At 42.0% G+C, this 16,833-nt stretch overlaps 1 protein-coding gene across 4 annotated transcripts in view; it reads right to left on the bottom strand.

Annotated features, from left to right (window-relative positions):
• ADGRB3 (adhesion G protein-coupled receptor B3) overlaps positions 1–16,833 on the bottom strand; it is a 1,271,667-nt gene that overhangs the window by 246,318 nt on the left and 1,008,516 nt on the right. For all 4 annotated transcript variants that reach the window (XM_077487874.1, XM_077487872.1, XM_077487875.1 and 1 more), the window contains 2 exons: positions 8,193–8,319; positions 4,057–4,160 (listed from right to left, as the gene is read on the bottom strand). In XM_077487874.1, the coding sequence (XP_077344000.1) occupies positions 4,057–4,160; positions 8,193–8,319 (231 nt within the window). The remainder of the gene's footprint in view (positions 1–4,056; positions 4,161–8,192; positions 8,320–16,833) is intronic.

Below are 16,833 nucleotides of genomic sequence, written 5' to 3'. Positions count from 1 at the left end.
GGGCTTCCATACACATCATTCTTTACATAGAAACAATACTGGGTGGAAACAACTGCCAGAACAATGCTGTTTCCCAAACTGTGACAAGTGGTTCAAACCAATGTTCTTCATAAACAAAAAATTGCTTGAAGCCTAATGCCCCATACACACAGTCGGAAATTCCATTGGAATTCCAGACGAAAAAAGTTTGAGAGCTGGATCTAAAATTTTCCGACAACAAAATCCAATCGTGTGTAGCGAATTCCGACCCACAAAGTGCCACGCATGCTCAGGAAAAATTTGGAGGCGAATGCTATTGGCTACTGGCCTCTACCTAGTCCCGTCGTACGTTTTGTATGTCACCTTCTTTCCGAACAATCAGATTTTCCGACAACTTTGTGCGACCATGTGTATGCAGCACAAGTTTCGGCCAAAATCCGTTGGAAAAAATCCAACGGATTTTGTGGTCGGAATGTCCGACCATGTGTGTGGGGCATAAAAGTTCTCTCCATAGTTATACTTTGAATAATATTATAATCTTATTCTATGTACAGGTACACAGTATATTTCAGTTGAAGTTGTAGGTTATATCCCACAGATAAATAGGGTGCCGTCAAACATATATTGTTAAATGTGTGATTGTCCTGATAATATTTTCACCTGCAGCACAAACATAAGACTTCAGACCCCGGCAGCTGACTGCAAAGGACCACTGCTATCTATATGTAAGCTTGAAGCTTGAAGCTTAAAGATGTTCAACACTGCTAAATCACAGCAAAAGCTGTGCAAGCAGCAAAGCTTAAGCTCCCTGCTGATTGTACAACACTAGATGGTACTTGGCGGTGTGATGGGGGAAGGTGTATCGGATTGCTGCAGAGAGGAATGCTGCTTGCACACAGATGACTGTGGTTCTCTCATCAACAGGTCATTAGGATCGTAAGCATTTATGCTGCTGTTACAGGTAACAATATCATCAAAAGACAGTAGCACATTGAACACTATATGTTTGCCTGCACCCTCTATTTATCTATGGGATATCACATAGAACTTATAAAACATAAAACAAAAATGTGTATGGAAAACTGTGCCCAATGCGGAGTGTAGGCACAGTAGGGTTGATTTATTAAAACTGGAGAGTGCAAAATCTGGTGCAGCTCTGTATAGAAACCAATCAGCTTTGAGGTTTTATTGTCAAAGCTTAAAGAGGATGTAAACTCCCCTTGTGTGTTTTTATCTATAGGTAAGCCTATAATAAGGCTTACCTATATGTACTGTAAATATCTTGTTAAAACTTGCACCGTTTGGGAGATATTTACTGTATACTGTTCTGATTACATCACCGGTGCATGCGTTCTTAAGGAACAGCCACCCGTGCCGTTTCTTCAAGGTCTGTGCCATGACCGGAGGCTCCCATGCGCAAGCACGGGAGTGATGTCATTGTGGCTCTGGCCAATCACAGTGCCAGGGCCTGCGAACCTGGAAGAAACACCGGGGGAAGATGTTGGCCGTGTCAGCGGGGTGTGGGCACCACGGCAGACTTCGTTTTAAGGTAAAGATCTCCAAACTATGGCCCTCCAGCTGTTGAAAAACTACACATCCCATGAGGCATTGTAAAACTATGACATTCAGATATAACTAGGCATGATGAAAATTGTAGTTCCAGAACAACTGGAGGGCCATAGTTTGGAGACCCCTGTATAAGGCAAGTATTTCCTAATGAGCTAGTATGCGATGCATACTAGCCCTTTATGCCTTTGTCTTTAAGGGTTTTCATTTTTTTTTTTTTTTTTTTATCTGGGTTTACAACCTCTTTAAGGCTGCTTTCACACTGGGGCGGTATTCAGGCGTTACAGCGCTAAAAATAGCGCCTGTGTAACGCCTGAAAAAAACCGGCCCCTTTAACTCCAGTGTGAAAGCCGGAGGGCTTTCACACTGGAGCGATGCGCTGGCAGGACGGTGAAAAAAGTCCTGCTAGCCGCATCTTTGCAGCGGTGAAGGAGCGGTGTATTCACCGCTCCTAAACCGCTCCTACCCATTGAAATCAATGGGACACCGCGGCAATACCGCCGGCAAAGCGCCGCTGCAGCGGCGCTTTGCGGGCGGGTTTAACCCCTTTTTGGCCGCTAGCGGGGGTTAAAACCACCCCGCTAGCGCCCGCACACTGCCGCTAAAACGACGGTAAAGCGCCGCTAAAAATAGCGGCACTTTACCGCCGACGCCGCTCCCGCTGCAGTGTGAAAGCAGCCTAATTGAACAAGCTGAAGTTAGACGCTGATTGGCTATCATGTACATCTGCACCAGATTCTGAGCGCAACAGTTTTAGTAAATCTCCCCCAGTGCATGCATCTACAGAGGTCAGTGAGGGCTTTAAAAGAACTTATTCATTTACTGCATGTTAGGAATATGTAGTTACTTCAATGTCCATAGCCCAGTGTGTTTTGGGGAACACCAGTAATGTTTTCATCCTAATGATTTTCAAAACTACTACAAATATTACCATTCATAGTTTTAGAATGTTAAGCTCCAATATTATTTTTGCTGTCCATCAGACACAAGTTTGTTGTTATACAAATGTAATTTTGTTGCTGTTGCTTGAGGGCTAGTTCGCACCATGAATTTCATTAACATCATACAGACACCATCGAGCAGAGCCTCTTGAATGCCATGCAGGAAACATGCATGGAACATGAGTTTCTGCACTGTGTTCTGGTGTGAACCGGCCCTAAAACATTTGGTCCAATATGCATGAAAACACATTCAATGGGTTGATTTAGGGCTCATTCACACTATAGCAGAGAGCTCAGTTGTTGTTTTTTTAATTTTGCATAAGAAACAGAGCTTTTTGCAAGGGCACACGGAAAACAACAGTTTTCTATGTGCCCCGTTCACACTCCCTCGCGGTTGTCACCTAGGGAGCAGAACAGTGCAGAAAACAGTTTTCTGTGGGTCTCTGTGTGAGCCCATGTTTTTGTGTGCGGTTGCTCAGCTTAGAAAAAAAGGAAACATTACCTTGCCTTCCAACAGCTGCGATCATTACAGAATGCTTTTCTCTACCAGTAGTGTGAATGTGCCCTTACTAGCGAAGTAGAGATTTTGAAAAGTGTTTATTCATTAAGCTTAGTAAACGCTGTGTTCCCTTTAAATAGCCAAGTATATTTAAGGGGCATTGAAAATAAGAAAAAAAATGTTGCTTCTACATGGTATGATGATTAAGGTTATAGAGGTTTAGCCTATTCACTAAGGTAAGTGAACATTCAACTTAGGAAGTGAACACTTATTTTGCGAGTGAACAGTCTTAATACAGAGAGGAGATGATTTACTAACACTGGGGAGTACGCAATATAGTGCAGCTGTGCATGGTAACCAATCAACTTCAAACTTCACCTCGGTAAATAAATATTTGACAAAAAAAAAAAATGGAACCCGATTGGCTTCTGTGCACAGCTGCACCAGATTTTGCACTCTCCAGGTTTAGTAAATCAACCTCAGAGTGTCCTGTCTACTTGTTTTAGACAATACAGCAAAAAATGACACTGTGAGACTGATTTACTAAGAGCAAATAAACTCTTTACTTTGCAAGGGAATCAGCCGCACAGCTTAGTGAATAAGGGAAAGCTCTGCTGACTTCCATAATGTGGAAGCAAAAATGCTGTTCTTTTCTATTTTTTTATTTCCCTTGAATGTGATTGGTCATTCTTTGCAACGTTAACACCGTATTTACCTTTACGGTCACTGTCTCAGAAACTGGTTGCACAAAACTAAGCAAAATACCTTTTTGCACTGCTTACCTTTGTAGTTTAGGCTCAAGTAACAGAACTTTTAAGAACTCAGTTTCTTTTTTTGACTACATCAAAGCCAGTGAGCTTAGATAACATCACTTTGATCAAATGCCATGTATAAATTGTAACTATAAAATATTTCCAAAGGAAACCCTGTACAACTTGTAGATGTAGCACAGGTGTGTGTGTGCGTTGCGAAAAATAAATCAATAACTGTTTTTATAAACATGTTTGCTTGATAATAGATTTTAAAAATCAAACATTTACTCTACCAAATTCCAATAGACGAGATATATACCTCCATAATGCTGCATACACCACTGCGAGCGTAATCAAGGCCAAACAAGAGAGACCACAGCCGATTATCAGGGTGACTGAAGGAGTACCTGAATATTCCATGATCTGTAGATTGAAACATAGCAAAGCAAAATGTTAATTGCCACTGTCTACCATTTGTCATTTATTTGTATAGAAAGTGGTCTATTTAATAAACCATACAATAAGAAGTGGCAATAACTGCCATAAACCCCTGGTGGCCAACTAGATTTCACCTGTTAAATGTTTGGAGCACTCTAAGCAAGAAAATATAGTTTTAGGTACCTAAGTACCTGATATGAGTTACTGAAGACCAAAAAGATGTTTGCTCTCTCTCTCTCTCTCTCTCTCTCTCTCTCTCTCTCTCTCTCTCTCTCTCTCTCTCTCCTCTCTCTCTCTCTCTCTCTCTCTCTCTCTCTCTCTCTCTCTCTCTCTCTCTCTCTCTCTCTCTCTCTCTCTCTCTCTATATATATATATATAGTAATAGAATCACCATGGCCAATATTTGATAATGCCCATTTACAGTTATAGAACCTGAATACAACTTTAAGACAGTGCACAACTTTCATGAGTAAACAGATTTTGAGCTGGCAACCTGAAGTTTATTGGAATGTTGAGAAATTAGGAACTAGTAAAACCAACAGGAATTGCTTTGCTAATTGCAAATGTCTCAGCAGTCTTCAAACAACAACAAGCATATATATATATATATATATATATATATATATATATATATATATATATATATATATATATATATATATATATATATATATATATATAGTATGGGATAGTTAAAACATCTGTCTTTTTTTAGGGAGATTTTTTAGGGAGATGTTGCGTTTACTTCCGGTTCTGTAAACTCATCATGAAGTAAGTGTTTATATTTCCAATGCAAGAGCAATCCCCTCTTAGACAGTTCTGTCAGGAGAGAAGAGACATATTGTTTGTTCCTACTAAGTAGAAACAACAATATGTCTCGTCCTCTAGTCAGTCCTGACCCCTCATTGTTAGAACACACCCCAAGAATACACATTTAACCCCTTGATTGCCTATTACTGCTAACCCCTTCCCTGCCAGTTACATTTACACAGTAATCACTGCATTTTAATAGCAGTGATCGCTGTATAATTGTCAATGGTACCAAAAATGTGGAAAAGGGGCTGATCTGTCCACCACAATGTTGCAGTACCGCTAAAAATCGCATATCACAGATATTACTAGTAAAAAAATGAAATAATATAAATGCCATAAAAATGCCATAAATGACCAATGACTATACACATATTGCAATTTATTTACCAAAAATATGTAGAAGAATATATATTGGCTTAAACTGATGAAGAAAATGTTTTTTTAAACATTTTTGGGATATTTATTATAGCAAAAAGTAAAAAAAAATGTTTTTTCAAAATTGACGCTCTTTTTTTATTTATAGTGCAAAAAATAAAAACTGCAGAGGTGATCAAATACCACCAAAAGAAAGCTCTATTTGAGGGACAAAAGGGACATAAATTTTGTTTTGGTACAGCGTTGCACGACCGCGCAATTGTCAGTTAAAGCAATGCAGCGCCATATCGCAAAAAATGGCCTGGTCATTATGCAGCCAAATCTTCTCGTCTGTAAGTGGTTAAAGTAGAACTAAAGGCAAAACTTTTTTTTTTCATTTTGGATAGCGTAAGAGGGGTTATAACCCTTGTCTGATTTTTTTTCACCATCTGTGTCCGATTGTAGAGTTTTCCCCTCACTTCCTGTCCCAAAGACAAACAGGAAGTGAGATGAAAACCCTGCATATTAAGGGTCCCCAGAACTAGTTTACCCATTGGAAGATTTCCCCACTATTAAATTTCTGAGGACAACCCAAGATATGGGATTTTCATTTACTTTCACTCTCAAGGGTAAACAGGACAAATAGAGAGGGTGAATCTCCTAAATGGGGACACAGACAACAAAAAACAGGTGTTCTAATCCATCTCCGCTCTATCTAAGGCTGGCCATACATGTTAAATTTTCTATGGCTGGCCATACACTATACACTTTCTTGACAATTTTCCTTTAGATTTACCAAAACTATATAATATAAGGTCAGATCTAAACACCACTTTCTTGACAATTTTCCTTTAGATTTACCAAAACTATATAATATAAGGTCAGATCTAAACACTTTCAATTTGTATGTAATAAGGCAGGCCCTTGCACTACATAGTTGAAGGTAAATCTAAAGGAAATTGAATAACAAAAGTTGTGTAGTGTGCATCCAGCTTTAGGCTGGCCATACACTATACACTTTTCTTGTACAATGTTCCTTTAGATCAGAAGTAGGCAACCTGGGGCCCTCCAGCTGTTGTGGAACTACATTTCCCATGAGGCATTGCAAGGCTGGCAGTTACAATTACTACCAGAGGTAACTTGTAACTTGTAGTTACTACAAGTGGTAACTTGTAGTTCTGCAACAGCTAGAGTGCCCCAGGTTGTCTACCCCTGCTTTAGATTTACCAAAACCATATACTATGAGGTCAGATCTATACACTTTGAATGTGTATGCAATCAGGTAGGCCCTTGCACTACATAGTTGAAGGTAAACCTAAAGGAAATCAAACAAAAAAAGTTGTATAGTGTGTATCCAGATTTAGGTTTTCCAAACACTATACACTTCTCTTGTACAATGTTCCTTTAGATTTACCAAAACCATATAATGTGAGGTCAGATGTAAACACTTAGAATTTGTATTCAGTCAGGCAGGCCCTTGCACTACATAGTTGAAGGTAAACCTAAAGGGAGTTGAACAACAAAAGTTGTGTAGTGTGTATCCAGCTTTAGGTTGGCCATACACTATACACTTTTCTTGTACAATGTTCCTTTAGATCAGAAGTAGGCAACCTGGGGCTCTCCAGCTGTTGTGGAACTACATTTCCCATGAGGCATTGCAAGGCTGGCAGTTACAATTACTCACAGAAGCATGCTGGGACTTGTAGTTCTGCAACAGCTAGAGGGCCCCAGGCTGTTGACCCCTGCTTTAGATTTACCGAAACCATATAATATGAGGTCAGGTCTAAACACTTTGAATTTGTATGCAATCAGGCCGACCATTATACTACATAATTTAAGGTAAAGCTAAAGGAAATCGAACAACAAAAGTTGTATAGTGTGTATCCAGATTTAGGCTTTCCATACACTATACACTTCTCTTGTACAATGTTCCTTTAGATGTACCAAAACCATATAATATAAGGTCAGATGTAAACACTTTGAATGTTTATGCAATCAGGAAGGCCCTTACACTACATAGTTGACTGTAAATCTAAAGGAAATCGAACAACAGTTGTATAGTGTGTATCCAGATTTAGGCTGTCCATACACTATACACTTCTCTTGCACATTGTTCCTTTAGATTTACCAAAACCATAGAATATGAGGTCAGATGTAAACCATATCAATGTGTATGCAATCAGGCAGGCCCTTGCACTACATAGTTGAAGGTAAATCTAATGGAAATTGAAGAAGAAATGTGTATAATGTATGGGCAGATTAAGACTGAAAAAAAAAAAAAAGGTTCCCCTTTAACAGCAATAGATACAGCACCAAACTATTTACATAAAATGCACTATACAATCACTGCAGTTGTGATAAAAAACTAGTCTCAGGTAAAATAAGGTAGCGGTCATTAAACGTAAGACAATCACACTCTAGGATGCCCAGTGAATATCTGCAATCTATTAAGCAATCTAGGCTCCCCATTCCAACAGCCACTATACACTGTGCTCTTCTTCTCACAGAGTATTTCTCTGTGCAAGCAAAAACCACATTACCATACCGACTATTAACCCAAAAAGCCTTGATCCAGACATGCATTTCAGCAAGCCATCCACTTCCCCAGCCCATGTGAGCAGCTCTCCTACAATCATGCTCCATGTATACCTCGAAGAATTGCAGCACACACCAGACACCATCCTTAATTGAACATGGAAACATCTCCTCCATCCTCTACAGTGCACACAATCAGTGTTGCATGTTATGTACAAAAAAAAATAAAAATCCTTCCTACAAAAAAAAAAAAGGGGGATCCCTTTTCCCACCTAACCGCATCCTAAAAGTCACTCTCCCTCCTTTGTTACTTACTATTTCTCTAGGTTGCTGAGCCAAAATGGCGAAGGTAGATAGACGATCACATAAGCATTTCGTATGGGATGCATCGGTGAGCACCGTTTTACATCCCTGGGTGGACCAGGTTCCCAAAGACTCGTTCCTGTAAATAAAAAATAAAAAAAAATGACAATAGCTTAATCCTTGGATGATTAATAATAATAATAAAGAGAGAAAATAATGAAACAATAAAACGATAAATAAATAGAGAAAGGCGCAGCCTAATGGAAGAGCAGCGTTTACTTCTTCCAGCACGGAGAGACGTCTACTCGTTGGTGTAGGAAGGGGCTCCAGTGCTGGGGCTGCGGGCAGGGAGCTGTCCACCCGCTCTGGTGCTGAACGCAGCTCTGGCCAGCCCCTCTCCTCCAGCAGCAGCCGCACAATCCTCCAGCAGCAGCAGCAGCGGCAGCGGCAGAGGCACCATTCGTTTCATATCACTGAGAAATATGGAGCTGTGCTTATTCCCTGCTGCACCCTCACTTAACACTACGTATTTTATTTAGCTCTCTATTCTTATTTTTTTTTTATTTTTTTTTTGCTTTCCCTTAAATCCTCAATCCTTTCTAGCTGTATTAATTAAAAAGCGGCTGAATGTGAGAGGTGTCGGAAAGAGAAGGTGGGGGGGATGGATTTCACCCTGGAAACGGGCAGCGTCGGATTGCTCTACACTGCCTGCGCCTTACCTCTGGAGGGGAGGGGGTGCCAAGACACAGAGGGTTTAGGCTACAAATGCAGAGGGAGATGGCAAATAAAAAAAAATAAAAGCCTTGAAGCTTTTGATGAAATCGTTTGAACACAATCCTTTAGTGAAGGGTTAAATGTCCCTTTTTTTTTTTTTACCTCCCCCCTTTCTATGCGCCTTTATTTCCCTCCCCTCCTTCCTTTCCTGGAATAATATCTCAAGGCCACCCGGCATTCAACCAATGCACAGACTGCCATGGCACCACTTAGTCATCTGATTTAACCCCCTTCTCTCCCTCCTCCGCTGCAGGATGGCAGTCTGATGCTTCTACATAGGACATGTCTGTAGGGCTGATGCGCCAAAGCTAACAGGAGAGGAGTTTCGTTAAAAGAAAAAAAAATGTCAGTCTTGGAGGAAAAAAAAGAAAAGAAAGTCTTGGAAAAAAAAATAGTTATGGGGAAAAAAAGAAAAGGAAAAAAAATGCAATCTTGGAAACAACAAGTAGTTATGTGGAGGGGGGGGGGGGGGGGGGATTAAAATCTTGGGAAAAAATGAGTTATGGGTGAAAAAAAGAAAAAAAAAATATAGTCTTGGGAAAAAAAAATGAGTTATGAGGAAAAAAAGAAAAGAAAAAAAATTACAGTCTTGGAAACAAAAATGAGTTATGAGGGGAAAAAAAGAAATGAAAGTCTTGGAAAAAAATGAGTTATGGGGGAAACAAAGAAAAGGAAAAAAAATGACAGTCTTGGAAACAAAAAATTAGTTATGGGGGGAAAAAAGAAAAGAAAAAAAATTATAGTCTTGGGGAAAAAAAAGAGTTATGGGGAAAAAAAACAAAAAAAAGATGACAGTCTTATGAAAAAAAAAGAGTTATGGGGGGGGGGGGGAGGAGAAAAAAAAACAAATACAGTCTATAAAAAAAAAGAATCTTGGGGGAAAAAAGAAAAGAAAAAAATGACAGTCTTGGAAACAAAAATTAGTTATGGTGGGGAAAAAAGAAAAGAAAAAAAATACAGTCTTGTATGTTAGTTATGGGGGGGGGGGGGGGAGAGAAAAAAAATACAGTCTTAGGGGGAAAAAATGACAGTCTTTTGGGGGGGGGGGGGGAATGAGTCTTGGGAAAAAAAAAAAGAACAGACGGCTGAGATTGAACAAATGACAGTCACATGGCTCCTTGTGTTAAAGCTTGGTGAATGGAGCCTTCAGCGTGGAGATGGTATTTATCCTGCATTCATGTTTTGTGATAGAAGCATCGGAATTTAAAGGAAGGCACATAGTTTGCCTTCAATACAACATTATAAGGCACTGCAAGGCTGATCTGTAATAACAAACGATTTCATATATCCTTGCAGCTTGTCAGTGTGGACGGTTTACATTCTAACAGGCAGTCGTGAAGATCATGCATTTTTTTTTTATCCTTTCCCTTTAATATTTACAGCTGAATGTATCAATGCATTGCGGATAAGACGTTGCTGTGCCCCCTGGCGGCGAAGGGGTTAACACCTTGCAGTATTGTCTTTCTACTCTAGCTAACAAGCCTAACACTCAGCAAATATCCTTCAGGGAGATCGATATGAAATCAGCAAAGATAAAAAAGAAGAAAAAAAAAATCTGATAAAATGACTCAGTGGGTACTAAATATCAGGATACCATAAGGTGTATCAGTTCTTGGCTCCATTCAATGGCTTAGCATGCTTTTATAAATCGGGATGGTTAGATGTGTGAATCCAATAGAGGCAATTATCTTTGCATGATACTGATACAATAGTAGCAAAGCAGTAACTGTTTTATATTTGTTTGTTTATGTTTGATTCTTTTTTATGCAAGGAGCACGCTACTTAATTGCAGTTCTTGTAACATTGTGCCTACATTTATGGCACAACTATTATAATCATTACCATTTTAGCTGAATGGTGACAAATTAGTTATGGAGCCATTTTCACCATGGTTTGTGTTCACTTCAAATAACCAATCAATGTGTGTGTGTGTGGTCTTAGGGATTCCAGCAATTTCTTTCAACCTGATTGGGCACTTGAGGCTCAGGGTACGTTAATAAATTACCTATTTCTGAAATACATTTGTACTGAGAGAAATATTGTATATAGGCTGCCTATGCCGATTTGTACCACCTGACAATCACCCACCTGCAATCTATTCTGGGTGAGTGGCCGCTGCAGCCAAAGCGACGTACCCACATGTCGCTGCCTGCTTAGGAATTTGTGGGCACCCACATACCCTGCCCTGTACAATTAATTACAGCAGGAGCCTGTCAGCAAGTCCTGGCCGATGATTCATGACTAGGACCTGCTGATCATGTGCAATCACAGCCCAGAGCTCTGCGTTGGTAAACAACACAGAGCTCTGTACAGAGGGAGCGATCTGCCAGTTTCTCATCCCTGCAAAGCACATAGCTAGGCACACATTTAACCCCTTGATCACCCTAGATGTTAACTAGATGTTAACCCCTTCTCAGCCAGTGTCATATACAGTGACAGTGTATAGTATTATCACTAATCACTGTATTAATGTCACTGGTGATGTCAGTGAGAGTCAGTTCCCCTAAGCATCAGTTATTGTCAGACTGCCCACCACACTATCGAAGTCCCATTATAAGTCCCTGATCTACGCCATTAGTAGTGTAAACAAAATCCAGTATATATACCATATTTTGCAGGTGCTATACTTTTCACGCAAGGCAATCAATATGCACTTATTGGGATTTTTTAAAATTATTCTCTCTCTCTCTCTCTCTCTCTAATATATATATATATATATATATATATATATATATATATATATATATATATATATATATTAAAAAATAAAAATTTTATTTCTTTTTCGTTTATATTGCAAAAATTTTTTAAAAAACACAGCGGTGATCAAATACCATCAAAAGAAAGTTCTATTTGTGTGAAAAAATAAATATTTTTCTTTGGTACAGAGTTGCATGATGTCACAATTACCAGTTAAAGTAACGCAGTGCTGAATAACAAAAAATAGCCCAGTCATAAAGGGAGTAAAATCTTCTGCAGCTCAAATAATGTTCGTTGCCTGGCTGTTTCTGACCTCAATGATAGTTGAGTCACTAACCCCCCCAAAAAAGTATGCAGCACCCTGTAAGCTGTTTTAGGTCATAGACTCAGAAAGAACCTTGGAACAAAGGATCAGCAACAACAGACAGGTAAGTTGCATTTTAAAAAGGAGAGGTCTATGATGGCATCATAGGTATTCTCCTCAGTACAGGTTTCCTTTATAGTAAATCTGCCCCTTTGCCCATTCAAGTCCTCTTCATAGTCTTCCCTCCCAATGATACTTTCACTGTGGTCCCCAGATGACCTGTTCTTCTGATGGAGCCCTAAGTGAATGTTTTTTGCAAGCTAACTATTGGTCTTTGTACATAGGACCCATAGGGGTGGACACCCTAATCACCGTGTGTGCATTGGTGTAGCCTAGGGATGACTGGTGCTGACCGCTGGTGCACTGTGGCAATGTGCCTGTGTAAGCCCACTCACCCCCACCACTCAGCCAATCAGCAGCTAGATGAGGACACTATGTATATATACACACTTTTTGTTGACAAGACAGGGATCATATTGATTTTGAATTGTTTTTTTTTTATGGTTCATGTTGTGCCTGCCCTGCTCAGTGCAAAGTCTCACCTCTTGTTGCTGCCATGTGCCACCCATCTGCTGCTATCCAGGCTCCACTGCTTCTTGGTGGGGGAAAGACTAGGGAGAGAGAGGCCGGAAGGCAGGCGGAGTGTAGATGTGTATCACTCCGCCGGCACCTGTGGGGCCTGCAGCCGGAACTATAGAAGCCACATCAGAAAATGCGGCTGGATTACTCTGTGGCTGTGGTCCCTTGCCCTTGTACAATCCCTTCCCACTCGCAGCACAGCTGTTTTTGGACCTGACCCCTGTGAGTTACACAGATATGTTCAAGCAGTCAGCACAAGCAGTTGCATTTTAAACTGAAAGCAAAGACAGAGCACAGGGGTGATTAGGGTGTGCCTGGGCACACCCGGCACACCCTGTGTGCAAGCCTGTGCAGACACACATGTGTATTTAAGGTTTGGGGTGCACACCCTAATGCTATGCACACCTATGATAGGGCTAATGATCTTCCCCACATGACGATAATTGGGTCTGGTATTTGGGTGCTTAGGCTGGACTTTGCTGGCAATTGACACCCAGAGCACCAACTCCCACATCTGTTGGTGAGTGCCCAGGTCCAGATGTTGCAGCCATCTACATTTTATTATTTAAATTGTGTGCTGCTTTGGCAACTGCAGACTTTTTTCACCATCTGCCAGCCTGTTCACTGTCTAACCTGTAGCACAAGGCTAAGGGGTAGTGTTCAAAAGCACCTCTCAGCTCTGTGCTACAGGTCTGACAGGTAGAGCTGTCCAATAAGAGAGGCAGTGCAGCAAGTCAGTTTGCTTAATACACTGCACTGCAACCACTGTAAGGACTCCTCTATAGAAAAAGTTAGCGAGCCAAGGATTGGAGGAAGAGTGAAGGCTGGGCATGCAGAGGTGAGAGCTGTTGAGAGGGGGCTGGTTGTACAGCTGAGAGTTGTTGAGAGGGGGCTGGGTGTACAGGTGAGAGCTGTTGAGAGGGGGCTGAGTGTACAGGTGAGAGCTGTTGAGAGGGGGCTGTATGGACAGGTGAGAGCTGTTGAGTGAGGGCTGGATGCACAGGTGAGAGCTTCTGAATGGGGTGTGGGTATACAGGTGAAAGCTGTTCAGTGAGGGCTGGGTGCACAGGTGAGAGCTGTTCAGTGAGGGCTGGGTGCACAGGTGAGAGCTGCTGAATGAGGGCAGGGTGCACAGGTGAGAGCTGTTGAGCGGGTCTGGGTGCAGCAGGTGAGAGCTGTTGAGTGGGTGCTGGGTGTACAGGTGAGATCTGTTACGTGGGGGCTGGGTGTACAGGTGAGATCTGTTGAGTGGGGGCTGGGTGTACAGGTGAGATCTGTTGAATGGGGGCTGGTTGTACAGGTGAGAGCTGTTGAGTGGGGGCTGGGTGTATAGATGAGAGCTGTTGAGAGGGGGCTGTGTGGACAGGTGAGAGCTGTTGAGAGGGGGCTGGGTGTACAGGGGAGAGCTGTTGAGAGGGGACTGGGTGTACAGGTGAGAGCTGTTGATAGCGGGTTGGGTGTACAGGTGAGAGCTGTTGAGAGGGGGCTGCGTGGACATGTGAGAGCTGTTGAGTGAGGGCTGGGTGCACAGGTAAGAGCTGTAGAGCGGGGTCTGAGTGCACCGGTGAGAGCTGTTGAGTGGGATCTGGGTGCACAGGTGAGAGCTGTTGAGTGAGGGCTGTATGGACAGGTGAGAGCTGTTGAGTGAGGGCTGTTTGGATAGGTGAGAGTTGTTGAGTAGGGGCTGTGTGGATAGGTGAGATCTGTTGAGTGGGGGTTGGGTGGACAGGTGAGAGCTGTTGAGGGGGGGCTGTGTGGACAGGTGAGAGCTGTTGAGAGGGGTCTGTGTGGACAGGTGAGAGCTGTTGAGAGGGGGCTGTGTATACAGGTGAGAACTGTTGAATGGGGGCTGTGTGGACAGGTGAGAGCTGTTGAGGGGGGCTGTGTGGACAGGTGAGAACTGTTGAGTGGGAGCTGTGTGGACAGGTGAGAGCTGTTGAGGGGGGCCTGTGTGGACATGTGAGAGCTGTTGAGGGGGGGCTGTGTGGACAGGTGAGAGCTGTTGAGGGGGGCCTGTGTGGACAGGTGAGAGTGGTTGAGATGGGGCTGTGTATACAGGTGAGAACTGTTGAGTGGGGGCTGTGTGGACAGGTGAGAGCTGTTGAGGGGGGGCTGTGTGGACAGGTGAAAGCTGTTGAGGGGGGCCTGTGTGGACGGGTGAGAGTGGTTGAGAGGGGGCTGTGTATACAGGTGAGAACTGTTGAGTGGGGGCTGTGTGGACAGGTGAGAGCTGTTGAGGGGGGGCTGTGTGGACAGGTGAGAGCTGTTGAGGGGGGCCTGTGTGGACAGGTGAGAGTAGTTGAGAGGGGGCTGTGTATACAGGTGAGAACTGTTGAGTGGGGGCTGTGTGGACAGGTGAGAGCTGTTGAGGGGGGCTGTGTGGACGGGTGAAAGCAGTTAAGAGGGGTCGGTGTGGATAGGTGAGAGCTGTTGAAAGGGGATTTAAACAGTTCCTTTCAATCGGATTTACTGCAGAGGAGACAGCTGTGAATAAAATTTGTATGCAGAGGTGAAAGCTGTAGATGAAGGAAGGTGGTGCAGAGGGAAATCAGTTTACTTAATACACTGCGCTGAAATCACTGTAAGGACCCCTCTATGGAAAAGGTAGTGAGCTTAGGATTGGAGGAAGGGTGAAGTTTGGGGTGTGCATACTCCTGATCAAAATGTTCATTGTTTCAACATTTTCTAGTTGTTAAGAGCACCCTATTTTAATAAAATGCTTCTTCGTTGTAGACTAAGACAGAGTTTTAGTTCTATGTTTATATTTTGAGTACTGAAAAGCATATGCAATGTGTCTATGGGAATCTCACTGGCACAGTAAATAAAGCATATTGTGTGGGTATAAGGACTGCTATATATGTGAGTTGTGCATATAGTACATAGGCTCAGGTTCTATTTAAGTATGTGCAAAAATATCAATCAGCACAGTGAAAAACCCAAATAATCATGTGATGAAAGAATATAATAACAAATATTGTGATGATATAGAACATTTAAGGTAATCCCACAATGCTTTCAAATTAACACAACCAAGTAATAGTGCAGCGCAACCCCTCAAACATGAAATACAAATACATTTTAAAAAGTCTGCAATTACAATCATATGTTGTGAACAAAACCTAATATTTGTGAATAAATAGCAGTTTTGTTAATACAAACATGAGTATCAGAGTTCTGCAAACTAGGCAGCCATCTAGGGCGCACTGCTGCCTATGGGTGTCCTGTTGCCTAGGGACGGTGCAAGCCGGCCCGAGTTCCGCTCTGCCTGTGTGTGCAGAATTGTGGATGCAAAAAATGAAATACACTTACTATTGATACTTAATTACATCTTAAGGCCCATACACACGATCAGACTTTTTGACAACAAACATGCAAATTAGCTGTTTTGGAGCAACATCTGACCGTGTGTACGCTCCATCGGACAAACTTTTTTGGTTTTCATCTGACTTTTGTTGGCTGTGCGAAGGGACAAACTTTCTGGCAACAAAAGTCTGATGAAGCAAAGTCCGATCGTGTGTACAGAAAACCACAGGACTTTTGTACAAAGTACAAACAGGCATGCTCAGAACCAATGCAAAAGATCAGACAACAATACAGAAGTTGACCAAAGGTGGCGGAAAGAGCAGAGAAACCACTTGATTTGGTGAAAGTTGGCTGAAAAAGTCCTGCTGTGTGTATGCAATACAAGTTCAGGGCCGACGCCCTTTGTACAAAAATCCAAGGGAAAGTTTGTACAAAGTCCTATCGTGTGTATGAGGCTATAGGCTTCTTTCACACTAGTGCAATTTCAGTTGCGACTTCAGTAGCACAGAATTGCATGACAATGGAAATCACATTGTTTTCAATGGTGCCCATTCCCATCAATGCAACTCAGCATGACAAAATTTTGAAAAAGGTTCCTGTACTACAAATCACATCCAAGCATCATCCAAGTTGTATCCATTACTAAACAATTGTACTGAAAGTTGAATCAAAATGTCAACCTATTCTAAGAATGTTTTTCATCACAGTGTCTATTCTTTCCAGCACCAACCACAGCCCTTCCAACCAGGACTGCCAAAACTGATACTTTCTGAAAGTAGCTATGTATTAAAGCCTAAGCAAATATCTCCCATGGAAATGCCTGAGCCTGCTGTCTGTTGGTGGGGATTTGGAGGCCTATGCAATCTCCACTACAAAGATGTAGAGAGACCTCAGGGCATATCTGTGCAGCATTATAGATATTAAGTAAATGAA

Source organism: Lithobates pipiens, unplaced genomic scaffold (genome assembly GCF_037356315.1).
Source record: "Lithobates pipiens isolate NorthernLeopardFrog02 unplaced genomic scaffold, aLitPip1_a1.2 Scaffold_18, whole genome shotgun sequence".
Taxonomy (NCBI): Eukaryota; Metazoa; Chordata; class Amphibia; order Anura; family Ranidae; genus Lithobates; species Lithobates pipiens.
Note: the sequence above shows the minus strand (reverse complement) of the source record. Positions and strands in the feature narration are given on the sequence as shown.